At 41.0% G+C, this 12617-nt stretch overlaps 1 protein-coding gene across 5 annotated transcripts; it reads left to right on the top strand.

Annotated features, from left to right (window-relative positions):
• Positions 1-245: 245 nt before the first annotated feature.
• Positions 246-12291, top strand: LOC118122570 (four and a half LIM domains protein 1). Of its 5 annotated transcripts, none has more exons than XM_035179354.2 (6): positions 246-382; positions 9201-9380; positions 9478-9652; positions 10214-10383; positions 10590-10776; positions 11666-12291. In XM_035179354.2, exons 2-6 carry the CDS (start codon positions 9225-9227, stop codon positions 11815-11817), a joined length of 840 nt encoding a protein of 279 aa, XP_035035245.1. In that variant the 5' UTR covers positions 246-382; positions 9201-9224; the 3' UTR covers positions 11818-12291. The 5 variants fall into 5 exon arrangements, with proteins under 5 accessions (XP_035035245.1, XP_035035248.1, XP_035035249.1 ...); XM_035179357.2 differs by having other exon boundaries at positions 310-396; XM_035179358.2 differs by lacking the exon at positions 246-382 and adding an exon at positions 4657-4680.
• Positions 12292-12617: the final 326 nt, after the last annotated feature.

Consider the following 12617-nt stretch of genomic DNA (forward strand, 5'->3'; position numbering starts at 1 on the left):
ATGAATGACTACTTAGATTTTTTGTCTATGTCCCATCCCCTAACATGGAGGTTTATTATTTGCCTTCACTTCAGGAGAACTGTCATGTCATCCATATTTATACAGTCAATGCTCTGTATTGTTAAATCTAACATTATTCAAAACTAATACTTTCATATTTCCGGTTTAAGTGATCTACCGATTTGAAAAGTGCTGTAACTTTTATTTTGAAGGCAAACTCAAGCCGCTTCATTCCAAGTTTTTGTTTTGAAAGTGAACGACTCCTTCTTCCGGTCTGAGCCTGGCTGCTGCATTTTATACGGCGCGAGGGTCCCGGTGACGCGAAGTCCCGCTGCCCGCAGAGAGACGCTCATCCTCGGCCGCGCACATCACTCTGAACCCGGTAAGAAGGAGCTGGTGAGCCTCGCTCTTTATAACTCCGCAAACAACCAAACCTCATTCAGCTGAACGAGCATTTTAAACTGATCTGATTGTTGTTGTAGTTTCTCTCCTGCGGTTTGCAGTTGGAGCGTGAAGAGTTTATCTCCAGGGTTTTCTACAAACTTCGGCAATGTCAACTTATCATTGATCTTATTGAAAAGAAGTGATCACCTATGTAATATGAAAAAAAATGATCAGTAGCACGTTGCTCTGCTCCTCTCTCTCTCTCGCTCTCTCTCTCTCTCTCACACACACACACTCACACACACACACACCTTTAGATTTCATACAGACTATATTTGCAATGTAGCACTTTGACATCCGGAGAGGAAACAAATCTTTAAGTTGTCCGGGGCGTTGGCTTTGTGTGTGTGTGTGTGTGTGTGTGTGTGAGCTACAGTTACATGCTGACTTGTGGAAGTCTGGACTGCTCCTGAAATCTGTTTCCAGTTAGGAAGTTTCCCTTTTTTCCACCAGATGATGGAACGGCTGAGGAAAAAGAAGAAAAAATAAATGCATCACAGAGGTCAATTAAAATTCCTGTACTGTATGTTTCATTGTCCTGTGTGTGTGTGTGAGTGTGTGAGTGAGAGTGTGTGTGTGTGAGTGTGTTCCCATCCATGCAAGTTATGCACATGGCGTCAGTGTAATGTCCACCAGCCATGAAGTAACTTCAAATCCATGTGTGCATGTCATCGACCTCTTTCTTGTCTGGAGTTTTGAGTCTTTACAGCAAACTTTGAGTCACGCAGTAATAAAACTGTGATCATTAATAAAGGTTGTAGTTTATCCGTCAAAGGAGTCGAGAGAGCACAGAACCCAAAAAGGAGAAGACGCTTTCCAGTGAGATCACAAAAGGAAACATGTTGGACGTTGTGAAATATTAACGTGACCAACGTTGCAACATCTTCGTATCAGATGTTCGGGTAGAAAGGCCGGTGCGGATCTGAACCATCATTTGGAAGCACTTGTGGTATCACAGTAACGGTGCGCACACACACACACACACACACACACACACACACACACACAGTCAACTGGGAGCCATGTGTGCGACTGACCTTTCGCCGGTGGCTGCAGGGAGATTTTCACTTTGACTCAAATCCGGCATCTGCATGTTTTTAAAATTACCATGAGCTCATTCCCATAAAACACATCACGACCTCATAAAGCTTTACGCACTTTGTCTGCCTCCACATGACGGTAACTCCCTGTTGGATTTTTTGCCTGTCATGATTTTAACGGGGATGGGTTGTAAATGGGATGCTGGCACTCAGTTGAGTTTTTGCTTCCCATTGATCCCCCCATGGTAAACTCGTGACTTGAGTTTTGAAATGGAAAGTTTTTAATGGACCTCTGCAGATTTAGGAGTCAGACGACGTGATTAAGGTGAAGGAGGCTCTCACTGAGGGACCTGGCACGGTTTTATCTTTGACCTGCGGCCATTAAAACACGCCGCGATGTGTTCAGGTGCGTTGATGTTAATCAGTGGTTGTGAAATTACCAAAGACAAAGAGCTGCTTTGTATTATGTGAATAAGAGGAAGCATTAGTATTAGAGCTGTTTATTGGGACATCTTTGCATTTTGCAATCCAAGAAAACGTGAAACAGCAGTTAAGTGATCATACAATACAGATATATCTGCAATTTAAAAATATTTGTAGACATTTCCTCACTTTTTCTCTATGTAACAGCATCAATACCTCTCATATGTTTGTTAAAGCAACGGTATAACATTTTTCCAGTTTTATTTGTTATATATGCTCTAGAACATATGTCCTGACAAATGCATCTGCCACCTCGGATCGTTATCTGAGACTTTCTAAAACAGGGAGGTGTAGGGGGGCGCTCAAGAGGTAGTCCAGAATGCATGGAGATCTATGGAGATGTAGTTCCAAGACAGAACATTTCTTAGAAAGTTATCGTTCCATTAGATCAGATTTGTTTCCTTTTCAGTCATAGTGAAATTCTAGGTATTTGTAATATCGTGCACTTCAAGGCACAGCGTTCACCATTTTGGTTCCATCCATAGACGACATGTCGCCTGAGTAGCTTCCGGGGGATGGAGCCGCTCGACCATTTGTCTCAGCTGTCAATCAGGAAGTTTCAGTGTTTATATACGAACGAACGAAAAAATACATTTAGTGTGATAAGAACCAGCTAAAATGACAGAAAATGTCTCTGACGTCTACAGTTTAACTTTAGTCAATTTTAAATTGAACCCATAAAGATTTTCTTTTTAATCTGTAGTTGTATTTTAATACAGAAATTATATTTGATTTATGAACGGAAATTGTAAAAACAGCCCTTGAGACGGTGCTGAGAGCTTAAATGTCCCTGAAGATCATTTTAACCTAAAATGTTACTGTTATCTTTGGATCTTTTGGACACACACACACACACACACACACACACGCACGCAGAAAATGTCATGGATATTTATGCAAATGGTAATTGCTCATACACTGGTGCTGCTGAAGGTTTTAGTTCAGCCATCTGCTCTGTTGTGAAAGCATCTCGGACACTGAACGGTGAAAACAGAAGATTGTTCAGAAACTGTGTGTAACTCCAGACAAAGTGAGGGAGGCTGGGTGCAGCCATCCAGCAGCTTCTGGTAAAACCATCACATCTGTCCTGTTGCAGCGGGACAAGCAGTTTTTTCGTCAAACTCACTCGATCTCTCACACAGATCTCTGGTGTTGGCTTGATTCCATCGTCTGGAATGTGGCTCACCAGAGCCAAACAAAACAATTATCTTTCTTTGTTGGCTGATGTGGAGTGAAAATGTTTAGCCGAACCCGCTGCTCAGTTTCAAAAAGTGATTTGTATTTAGTTTTGAGATTAGCATGATTGGAATCGGGGGTGGGAACGCTCCGAGAGGGATGTTGTTGCAGTCGGCTTGTGATGAGGTGACCTTTAAAGCTGCTCTTCGTAATGTTTCTGTATTAACAGTGGATCCAATGACTACATGCAAACAGAAAGAGAGGGTGGAGACCAAAACAGAGCTCAAAGAAGTATTCAATATATGATGGAACGTGACTTTAGAGGAAAGATAATGTAGCTAACGGTATCTGCTAAAAAGGCAAATAGGCAAAGTAGTAAATAGATGCAAGTAAGTTTAAGACATTATTGAGTTGCCTCCATCAAGGTGTTTACAGACCTGATCTCAATACATGCGATATGGTGATACGCCCAATTAACAGAGATATGTGCTGTCAGAGCTCCCGTCCCATTAGGCTTTAACATTCCTTTTAAGAAGATTACTCCAAAATGACCAGGGAACTACTTTATTAACATTGAGGTCTGTTTATGAGAGATATTGGGGATGCAATGCATTCTGGTCTTTTGAGGCTTTAGTTTCATCTCTTCCTCTTCTGGATTTTTGTGGCATTAGAAAACAAACTCTAATGCACAAATAGTAAAACATCTCAAAGCTGAAACAATTTATGATTTGTCAGAGGCTTGTGGTCTTTTGGTCCCTGTCAGCCTTCTACCACTGGAAATTAAATATCTTTAGATTTTGGACTATTTGCTTTGTGACTTATCAACTTTTGATGATTTGACCTTGGGATCCGATTGTCTCACCTATCTGACATTTTATAGAACAAACTATTATTTTGCAAATGAATTGATACAGAAAGTCATTGTTAAAAGCAGCCGTAAGTTCATTTTTAACTACCTTTAATTTTACGAGAAGAGAACAAGTGCAGTGCTCATGTTTTGGTTTTATTTTACTTTTGAATATTATCTGTTAAAGCAGCCAGATGTTGCAACATAAACAAGTCACATCGATTACAAAGTTACAACCACAAACCTTCCAACTTTCACAATTGAAAGGTCAGTTCCTTCCCAACAATCACATCACGTCACCGTGACATTTAAACAATGAGTGACCCTTCGCACTGAGAGGCTGAATCCATTTTAAATTCCTCACGTATTCCAAAGCTTAAACTTTAAATAAACTTTATTAGTACAGTGGGAGGAAACAGACAAGCTGAAGAGACATTTTACAGCATTTAAAAAAGCTCAGGTTTAAAGTGCACAGTGAATATTTTTGTACATTCCCTGTTCCAACGCTTATCTTTTTTTCAAACCAACAGGAAGTCCCATCAAGATATATTTCCATCTGGCTGCAAAATCAACTGCGTGATTAAAGAGTCAGACATTTTTAAAAGTCAGGTCTGCTCCCAGGTCGCACCTGCAGCTCACTGAGCAAAACCAAACTTCAGCCACAGTCTGTGTTGATAAGGATCTGTAGACGTGAGTGACATGTTAATGTAAACTTCTTAATAGTCTGTCTGTGTGTGCGTGTGTGGCAGCACGGTGCCAACTTCACCGATCTAATGGAGACTTCCTGTTTCTCAGTTTTCCAGTACATTCTTCGGCGATAAGCTCATGCCAACACACTCACACGGACAAACACAGATTGGTACACGCAGACACTGCACACTATTTCAGTTTGTCTGGTCATGTTTGCCCTCGCTAGTTTCTCTTCTCCCTCTTTTTCTTTCTGTCTCTCTCACAGTGTTTCTTCGTTTTCCCCTCCGTTTCGTTCTCGTCCTTCCATGTGTTATAAACGTGTGTGCGTGATTTTGCTCTTGTGCACAGGACATGATGTCACCTCTCTCCGCTCTATTTTTACACCACAGATCTCCAGCAGCAGCAGTAATAGTGTGTTGGGTTAGGGGGGGGTTGTAATTGTTACAGGCAGGTGACTGAAACTCAAACAGAGGTGGGAAAAGATACACAAACACAGAGAGAGGCATAGAAAATGATAGAGGAAAAGCAGGGGAGGAGAGTTTAAGTTGAATCGTGGTTTTAAAAACGTTTAAACTGGGTGGCTGCAGACTGGGTGAGGGGACGACCTGCTCCACCTCCTCATTCATTATATTGGTTGTGAAAGTTAATGCTTTACTATCACGTATGACGTAATTTTGTGACTTCATAGTGACATCACGCTGACGTCATTCCCACTGTATGATCGTAAATTATTTTAAGATCTATAAGCTCTGGGTCGTGTCAAATACCCAGGAAAATGCATTTGTGACATCACCTATCAAATGACATCATGTTATGGGGATTCATTTTCTGTTCAATATAAGTAATAGATTATCTCTCTAGCCATATCTTGGGAAAATGGTTTTTTTTCCGACCATATTTTTGATTCTTTGACCAATCAGCTCCAAAGGTTAATCATCTGGAGATTCCCTCCCAAGTAATAGTCACATCAAGTTTGGTGAAAATCCATCTTTGCATAGCAACAGAAACAATACCCTGCTTCTGGCTAAGCTATAAACTGATCACAAGTATCGCTCATGTACCCAGAGCCTTATACAACTTATTCCTCTGTGACATAGACCTACATTGTTGTTGTACTGGGAGACGTGTTCCATTCATTACCAAGAACATGTTCAATTCAGTGCTGTCTGAGTTGATTTCATGACAGTGGAAAAAAACCCAATATAATATAACCACAACGTGCTCGACCCAAACCTTAACATGACCCGAGGCACAAGTCTGAACCCTCAGATGTAACATTCTCCCTGTGGGGCGCAGGTTTTTACCTCTAAACGGGAGGCGAGTCTCCATAATGTGACTTTATGAACAGATTTACGTCCCCACAATGTGATAAAGTACACACACACAGTTTTCCTTGGCCGAAACACAGCATGACACAGCCTCACATTAAGACTCTTGTATTGGCAGTTTGGAGAGTAGAAAATGATGTATATGTGCTGTTGTGCCGTGACAAGCAAGATCATTTACTGTGGAAAAACACAGTATATGACGTGCAGCAACACTTTGCTCTGAGCCGTCTGACGTCAGCCAAACCTGATTTATTTTCCTCCAACCTGTGTGGACACTGGCTCTTCCTGTCAGCCATTGTTCGGCGTCTCATATCAGATAACATTTCCACAATGTTGTTAGCCAAGCATCAATAGCGCCTGCCCTACAGCCTTATATGAAAAACAAACAGAATATTCCACCGAGTTCAGTGGGAGGCAGGATGTAACAGAGCAAGAAGGAGCAGCAGAAAACAGATTACAACAGGTAAATACCAGGTGAGTGTCGTTTTTTGGCCGGCTGTCTTCCAGCGGAGATGAACGAGTAACCTCACCCGGTGAACAAATAACCAGCCGAAGGTTTTTCCTTAATAAGTAACGAGTTAGCAGGTCACCGACAGGACGATGTGGAGCGGCTCCACATGACGTCGGCCTCAGAGTGCAGCGTTATTGTCTGCTGGGGCGACAAGACCACAAAAGAAGTTATTCAATCAACTTCATTACCAGTAGCACCTTTAACCTCAGCCACAAATCTCTGTCAAACACCAGTGAGTAACAAACTGAATAACAAGCTGAAAGGTTTAAATCTGTCAGTCACTGGTATGAGTTTGTTTCTCCCTGACCACATAAGAAACTGTAAATATTACAGTAAAATGTTCTTTTTATCTTTTTCATTTAACACTTTTAATTATATTCAATTAAAAACAATTCAATTTAAGTCTCATTATATAGAATATTTAGGCTGGAAAAGATATTTTTAACCACAGCAGTTGCACATGGCGGCGATGGAGATGATTCATTTTAGTACAGATGTATAAGTGTATCATCTCGCAAATATTAGCATACTAACACTAAGCTAGGAAGGAAAACCGTAGACTGTGAATAAATATGGACGATGTGTCTCCACGTCCTGCCACTGTGCTAGTCAGTCAAGTTTAAGCACCTGACTGACAACAACTACAGCCGCACACCTGTAACTAAAGAGCAAATTATTTTCCAAGGCGTCCAAGAGAAAATAAATATTCATCCTAAAAACTAATCCCTGACCCATCTCTGACTTTTTCTGCTAAGAGCTCAAGGAAAGTTACAAGAAAAGGGAAAATGTGAGTGTTAGTGAACGCAGCCCGAACTCCTGGTAACGTCCGATATGAGCCAAAAGCAGAACTTCCTCCTGAATCTGTGCTGACATGCCATTCCAGCCAGGAGGCCAACGCTGTAGTTTGTGGTCTTTGTGGTTTCCTAGGGAGTGGTGCAGGCATGAGGGTGAGTGTGTGTGTGTGTGTGTGTGTGAGTGTGTGTGTGTGTGTAGGCTCCGTCAAGGGGTTGTCGACGCTCCAGATCTCACCACATTAGTCATACCAGGCATTCCTTCATGTGTTCACCACATTGTACGGACACACACACACACCCCCTCAGCTCTCTCGCATAAGTTTGGGAGAATTCCTCATGGTCAGCCAGCGTGAACGTGATGTGGGAAGTAACCGAGTGAACAGACCGTATCCATCTCTTCCTCCACGTTTCTCTGCGTCTGTGCAGCCCAGAGTTTTTTGTCATGTCGTGTTTTATTTACCATCTGAAAACCCCGACCCCGTAATCAAAGCAGCGTTATGGTCGTCAACGTGGTGATTTTGGGTCTATGTTTAGGAAGTTTATGTGTGATGTATTTTAGGGAGAGAGTGAGGAATGAGTTACATAAGGAAGCTCGGGACCACGCTGAACTATTGGGCTCGGTCCTCTGTCCAGTTTGGGAACTGAAACAGCTCCGGACTTGGACAGTGGTGGGAAAGTATTCAGACAATTCCACAATGTAAAAATAAGAGCCTGACCAATATTTGACTTTTGGGGGCAGCTGCTGATATTGATATTAGGGAAAAAAAAAAATTCAAATACTGATAAATATTCCTAAGATGTCCTGGTGACCTGTGAAAACGACTATAGGTCTTTTCAGTGTTAAAGCTGTGCCTGAATATCATGTAACCAGATGCAATGGGAAAGAGTCATAAACCAAAAGTAGTAATTAAGGCATTTCTTTGTATTAATTCATTTTTATGTGGTTTTCATAAGAAATTAACTAGATATTTGTCTAGTTGTGTCTAGTTTATGAATTAATGTCTACAATAGTTTCTTTCGACAAAATACAGTTTCCTGTAGTTTACAGCAATAATAATATTGATAATAGATACTAGATAATAATAATAACTTTATTTATACATACCTGTCTAGTATTATAAAATGCTTTACAAGGAAGAAATAATACCAGACAGGTCAGAAGAATTAGTATAAAATAAGATAAGTCTGTTTAAATAAAATCCAGTGACAGGTACCGCTCAGTAAATACTTGCGTTGAATTGAAAAATAACTTACAATAAATGGCTAAAATCCAGAGCAAACAGTATTTTACATATTTGGTAATACATACAGATAAATGATTTGGAAAAGTGAAGCATGACTTAGAAACTTGGGGACTTCAAGACTAATGAAGTTTATCCACAGCACAGTGAGACAAGTATTTACTGTTCAGATGTGTGGCTCATTCTTCTTTATTGTCCATGTCATCAGATGTATGAGGTCTTTTATCAGGAGGAGATAAGAGGGGAGGGTAAAGATGAAGATTTCACTCTGACATGAAACGCTACGCACAAGTGTAAACACAGGTGGACACACAAACACAGACGTGTGCGACTGGCTGCTGCGTTTCTACATATAGTTCAGTGTCGGAGAAGAGAGGCTTCTAATCAGCAGCTCATTCCTCTGTTACAGTACATGTAACAACAACACCCCCTTGTGGTGGGTTGAGGTTTCCTCCTTGAGTTAAAATAACTGTACTGCTAATAACACTGACTGTTACTGAGAGCAGAGAATTAACAATAAAACAACAGGGTTCATCAAAATCCAATAAATCAATGAGGTGATATTTACACACTGAACTTCTCGTTTCCATCAGCAGACTTTATGACGAGCACAGTTTTACCTCCCCTCTCCTCCTGTTTGCTGCAGGTGTGAGTCTCCCTCGGTGCAGCCATGGCAGACAGCTCGAACTGTTTCTACTGTCGGGAAGACCTCGGGGGGAAGAGGTTCGTTCGCAGCGAGGGGAAGCCCGTGTGTGTCCGCTGCCACACCAAGTTCTGCGCCAACTCCTGCGCCCAGTGCCACCGACCCATCTCTGTGGAAGCCAAGGTGACGGGACAAGTATTTCTCATCGGTTTATGAAGTGTTTTCTTTCCTCGTACCTCTAGAGAAACCTCCACCTTCCTCCTTTCTCTTCCTCCACCAGGAGCTCAGCCATAAGGGCCGGTACTGGCACGAGGAGTGTTTCCGCTGTGCCAAGTGTTACAAGCCTCTGGCTAAGGAGCCCTTCAACACCAAGGACGACCGCATCATGTGTGGAAAGTGCTGCTCCAGAGAGGACGCTCAACGCTGCCACTGCTGCTATAAACCCATACTGGCTGGTGAGACCGAACACAACAAAAAGGCCATTTAGGTGTTAGAACCTGTGGGAAAAAACCTTAAAACCTGAGTCATTATAGAGGAAACCCAGTTGGGAATTACAAAAAGAAAATCAAAAAATAAAGCCATTAAAACATTTAAGTGCACAAGCATGCTATAAAAGCTTTTTGCTGTCAGGACACATTGTTCATGATTTGGAGTCACTGGATGCAACATAAATAATATATATAAATACATTTCTGTAAAAAATAAAATAAAAAAGGGAAACTAAAGCACATACTTCAGATAAGACCCAACAGTCCCCTTATGAAACCAAATTTAAATCCACTGGATCCAAATTCTTATTTGGGCATGCCTGGTATTTTAATTCATATCCCTGATATCCTCTCGGAGGAATCAATGACTATTTTGAAAAACACCCCATCTTGTGTTAGGTTAAAGAAAGCAGAATCTGAATTTCTGGTCTGAATCCACACCAAAATATTATGGGTTCTTCCTTTGCCAATTTACCATCTTTCCACCAAGTTTCGTGGAAATCCTCACCTGCTCCTTTTCTCCTGCAGGCACAGAGAGTGTGGAGTACAAAGGCAACTCGTGGCACGACGAATGTTTCACCTGCTTCAACTGTAAACGACCAATCGGGTCGCAGAGTTTCCTCTCCAAAGGAAGTGACGTCTACTGCAGCCCCTGCTACGACAAGAAGTTCGCCAAACACTGCGTGTGCTGCAAAAAGGTATCGATTCCTCAAAAAAAATAATTTTTACCAACAGTCTGGTAACATGAAGACAAAAGTCAAGAGGGTGGCACCAACAGTTCTTATAAGATGATTATATTTCTGTTGCCTTGAATGTTGCATAAAAGATAATTTTGATTTTGATATAATTCTTTGTTATATGTACAGTCAATGGTAATACTACTGTTTACACCACGTGTCTCCAGGCCATAACCTCTGGAGGAGTGAACTACCAGGACCAGCCGTGGCACAGCCACTGTTTTGTGTGCAGCTCCTGCTCCAAGCCTCTGGCAGGGACGAGTTTCACCAACCACCAGGATCAGGTGTTCTGTGTCGACTGCTACAAGAACTCTGTGGCCAAGAAGTGCAGCGGCTGCCAGAACGCCATCACTGGTAAACTTACATTCAGTCACAAAGAGCACGTTGCATTACAATGCAACATACAAAAGTATAAACATGTGGAATTTTTCTCATTAACACTGCATCCAAATACATGTTACTCGTGTTATGTTTATTTATTGAGTCGAGTTTTTGGTTAGAGATTTTCTTCAAGAACTCATTTGTGCACCGTTTCTAAATTATGGCCCATCAACAGTTTGTGAGACTACATTTCCCAGAGATCTCTGTTGTGGCCACACGTTCCAGTGGTTTAAGGGTTTTGCACCAGGACTCCTGTTGCCTGTCGCCTTACATTTGACAGACAGATATGGAAGTGGCATCGCTAACCAGCTTCTCAACTACATGTGTTTTCCCAACATTTCTAACCCCCCCCAAAAAGATCCTTTGCTTTAAGAAGAGAAGGAACTGGATCTTTTGAATAAAGAGGATTTTAAACCTGTGGCTTCTTTTAAAATGATTCACTCCAGTGTCACAGAGACCAAACTAATGTGGACGTCTCCGTCAGCTCGTAAAGTCAGCATCAGCATATGATGGAATAAACTGTATCAGGTTAATGGAGATTATATCTCTTGAAGAATATTTACCAGTTAACAGATAAACATGCATAAACATGGTACGATATCACATGGTCATGTGATATTTCTCGAATATCTGCAGTTATTAAAGTTGAGATTTTAGTAGAGCTGGATGGAGGTGAGTCATGGAGGAGATGGTTGGAGTATGTTCAGGCTTTTTTATAAGACAGAAGGTGGGAAAAGCAGATGTGTGTTGATCAAAGTTAAAACTCTCTGAGCTCGCAACAGCAAGTATGGAAAGATGGAGGAAATAAAAGACCAGCAGATGGCGCACAAGGATAAACACAGACTCTCCTCTCCTCTCTCAGGTTTCGGTAAGGGAGTGAACGTTGTGAACTACGAGGGCGGCTCCTGGCACGAGTACTGCTTCAACTGTAAGAGATGCTCCCTCGGTCTGTCCAACAAGCCCTTTGTCATGAAGGAAAGAGACATCCTCTGCACCGACTGTGGCAACAAGTAGAGACGGAGGCTCACGGCCTCACAGCAGTGAAAACATTGTCTTTAAGTTTCTGTTTGATTTTGTGTCGCAGACGTTTTCTTGTATTGTTTGAAATTCAGAAATCGATGTATTTTAGATAATACCTATATTTGAAATACATTTCTTAAATCAGGATGATATCAATTGTATTTTATACATCTACTTTTTAGCACAAAAATATCCTGCTTATATTAGTGACTTTAACGTCTTGTTAATATCTTGATCGATGACCAAAAATTGTTTTTTAATAATCAAATTTTTATCTATATTTGTATCTTCTAATTACCAAGGGATTAATATGGTTATTGTGTTTTTTTCTGAGTAAATAAACTTTTATGCACTTTTCTAAACTGTTTTCCTCAAAGGAAAGATGACAAATAAATATAAAATTGAAATGTATTGAAATTGCATGCTTTGATGTGTTAATTATATGAAATAAACTTTATACAAAACAGAGTTCTAGATTGTCTTTATTATACCTCCGCCTAACAGCCAGTGGCTGCAGGCTTTGTGTTTTCAGGTTGTAAACATGATGTCTCAACAGCGCCTTGAGGGAATTTCTTCAAATTCAGTACAAATGGTCACTAAGACTTTTGAGCAGTTGTCATTTGGACTCAAAGATGAACTGATTACATTTCAGTGGCATATACAATATATATATATGGAGACTGAAACAGCACTGGTTGGTGGAGGCATACAACTACAGGGTATTTATTACATATATGAACCAGTTCCTTCTTGAAAAATATATCTTCCCCTATAAGAGAAAGTGGAGCAACAGG

This window comes from Hippoglossus stenolepis, chromosome 15 (genome assembly GCF_022539355.2).
Source record: "Hippoglossus stenolepis isolate QCI-W04-F060 chromosome 15, HSTE1.2, whole genome shotgun sequence".
Lineage (NCBI taxonomy): Eukaryota > Metazoa > Chordata > Actinopteri > Pleuronectiformes > Pleuronectidae > Hippoglossus > Hippoglossus stenolepis.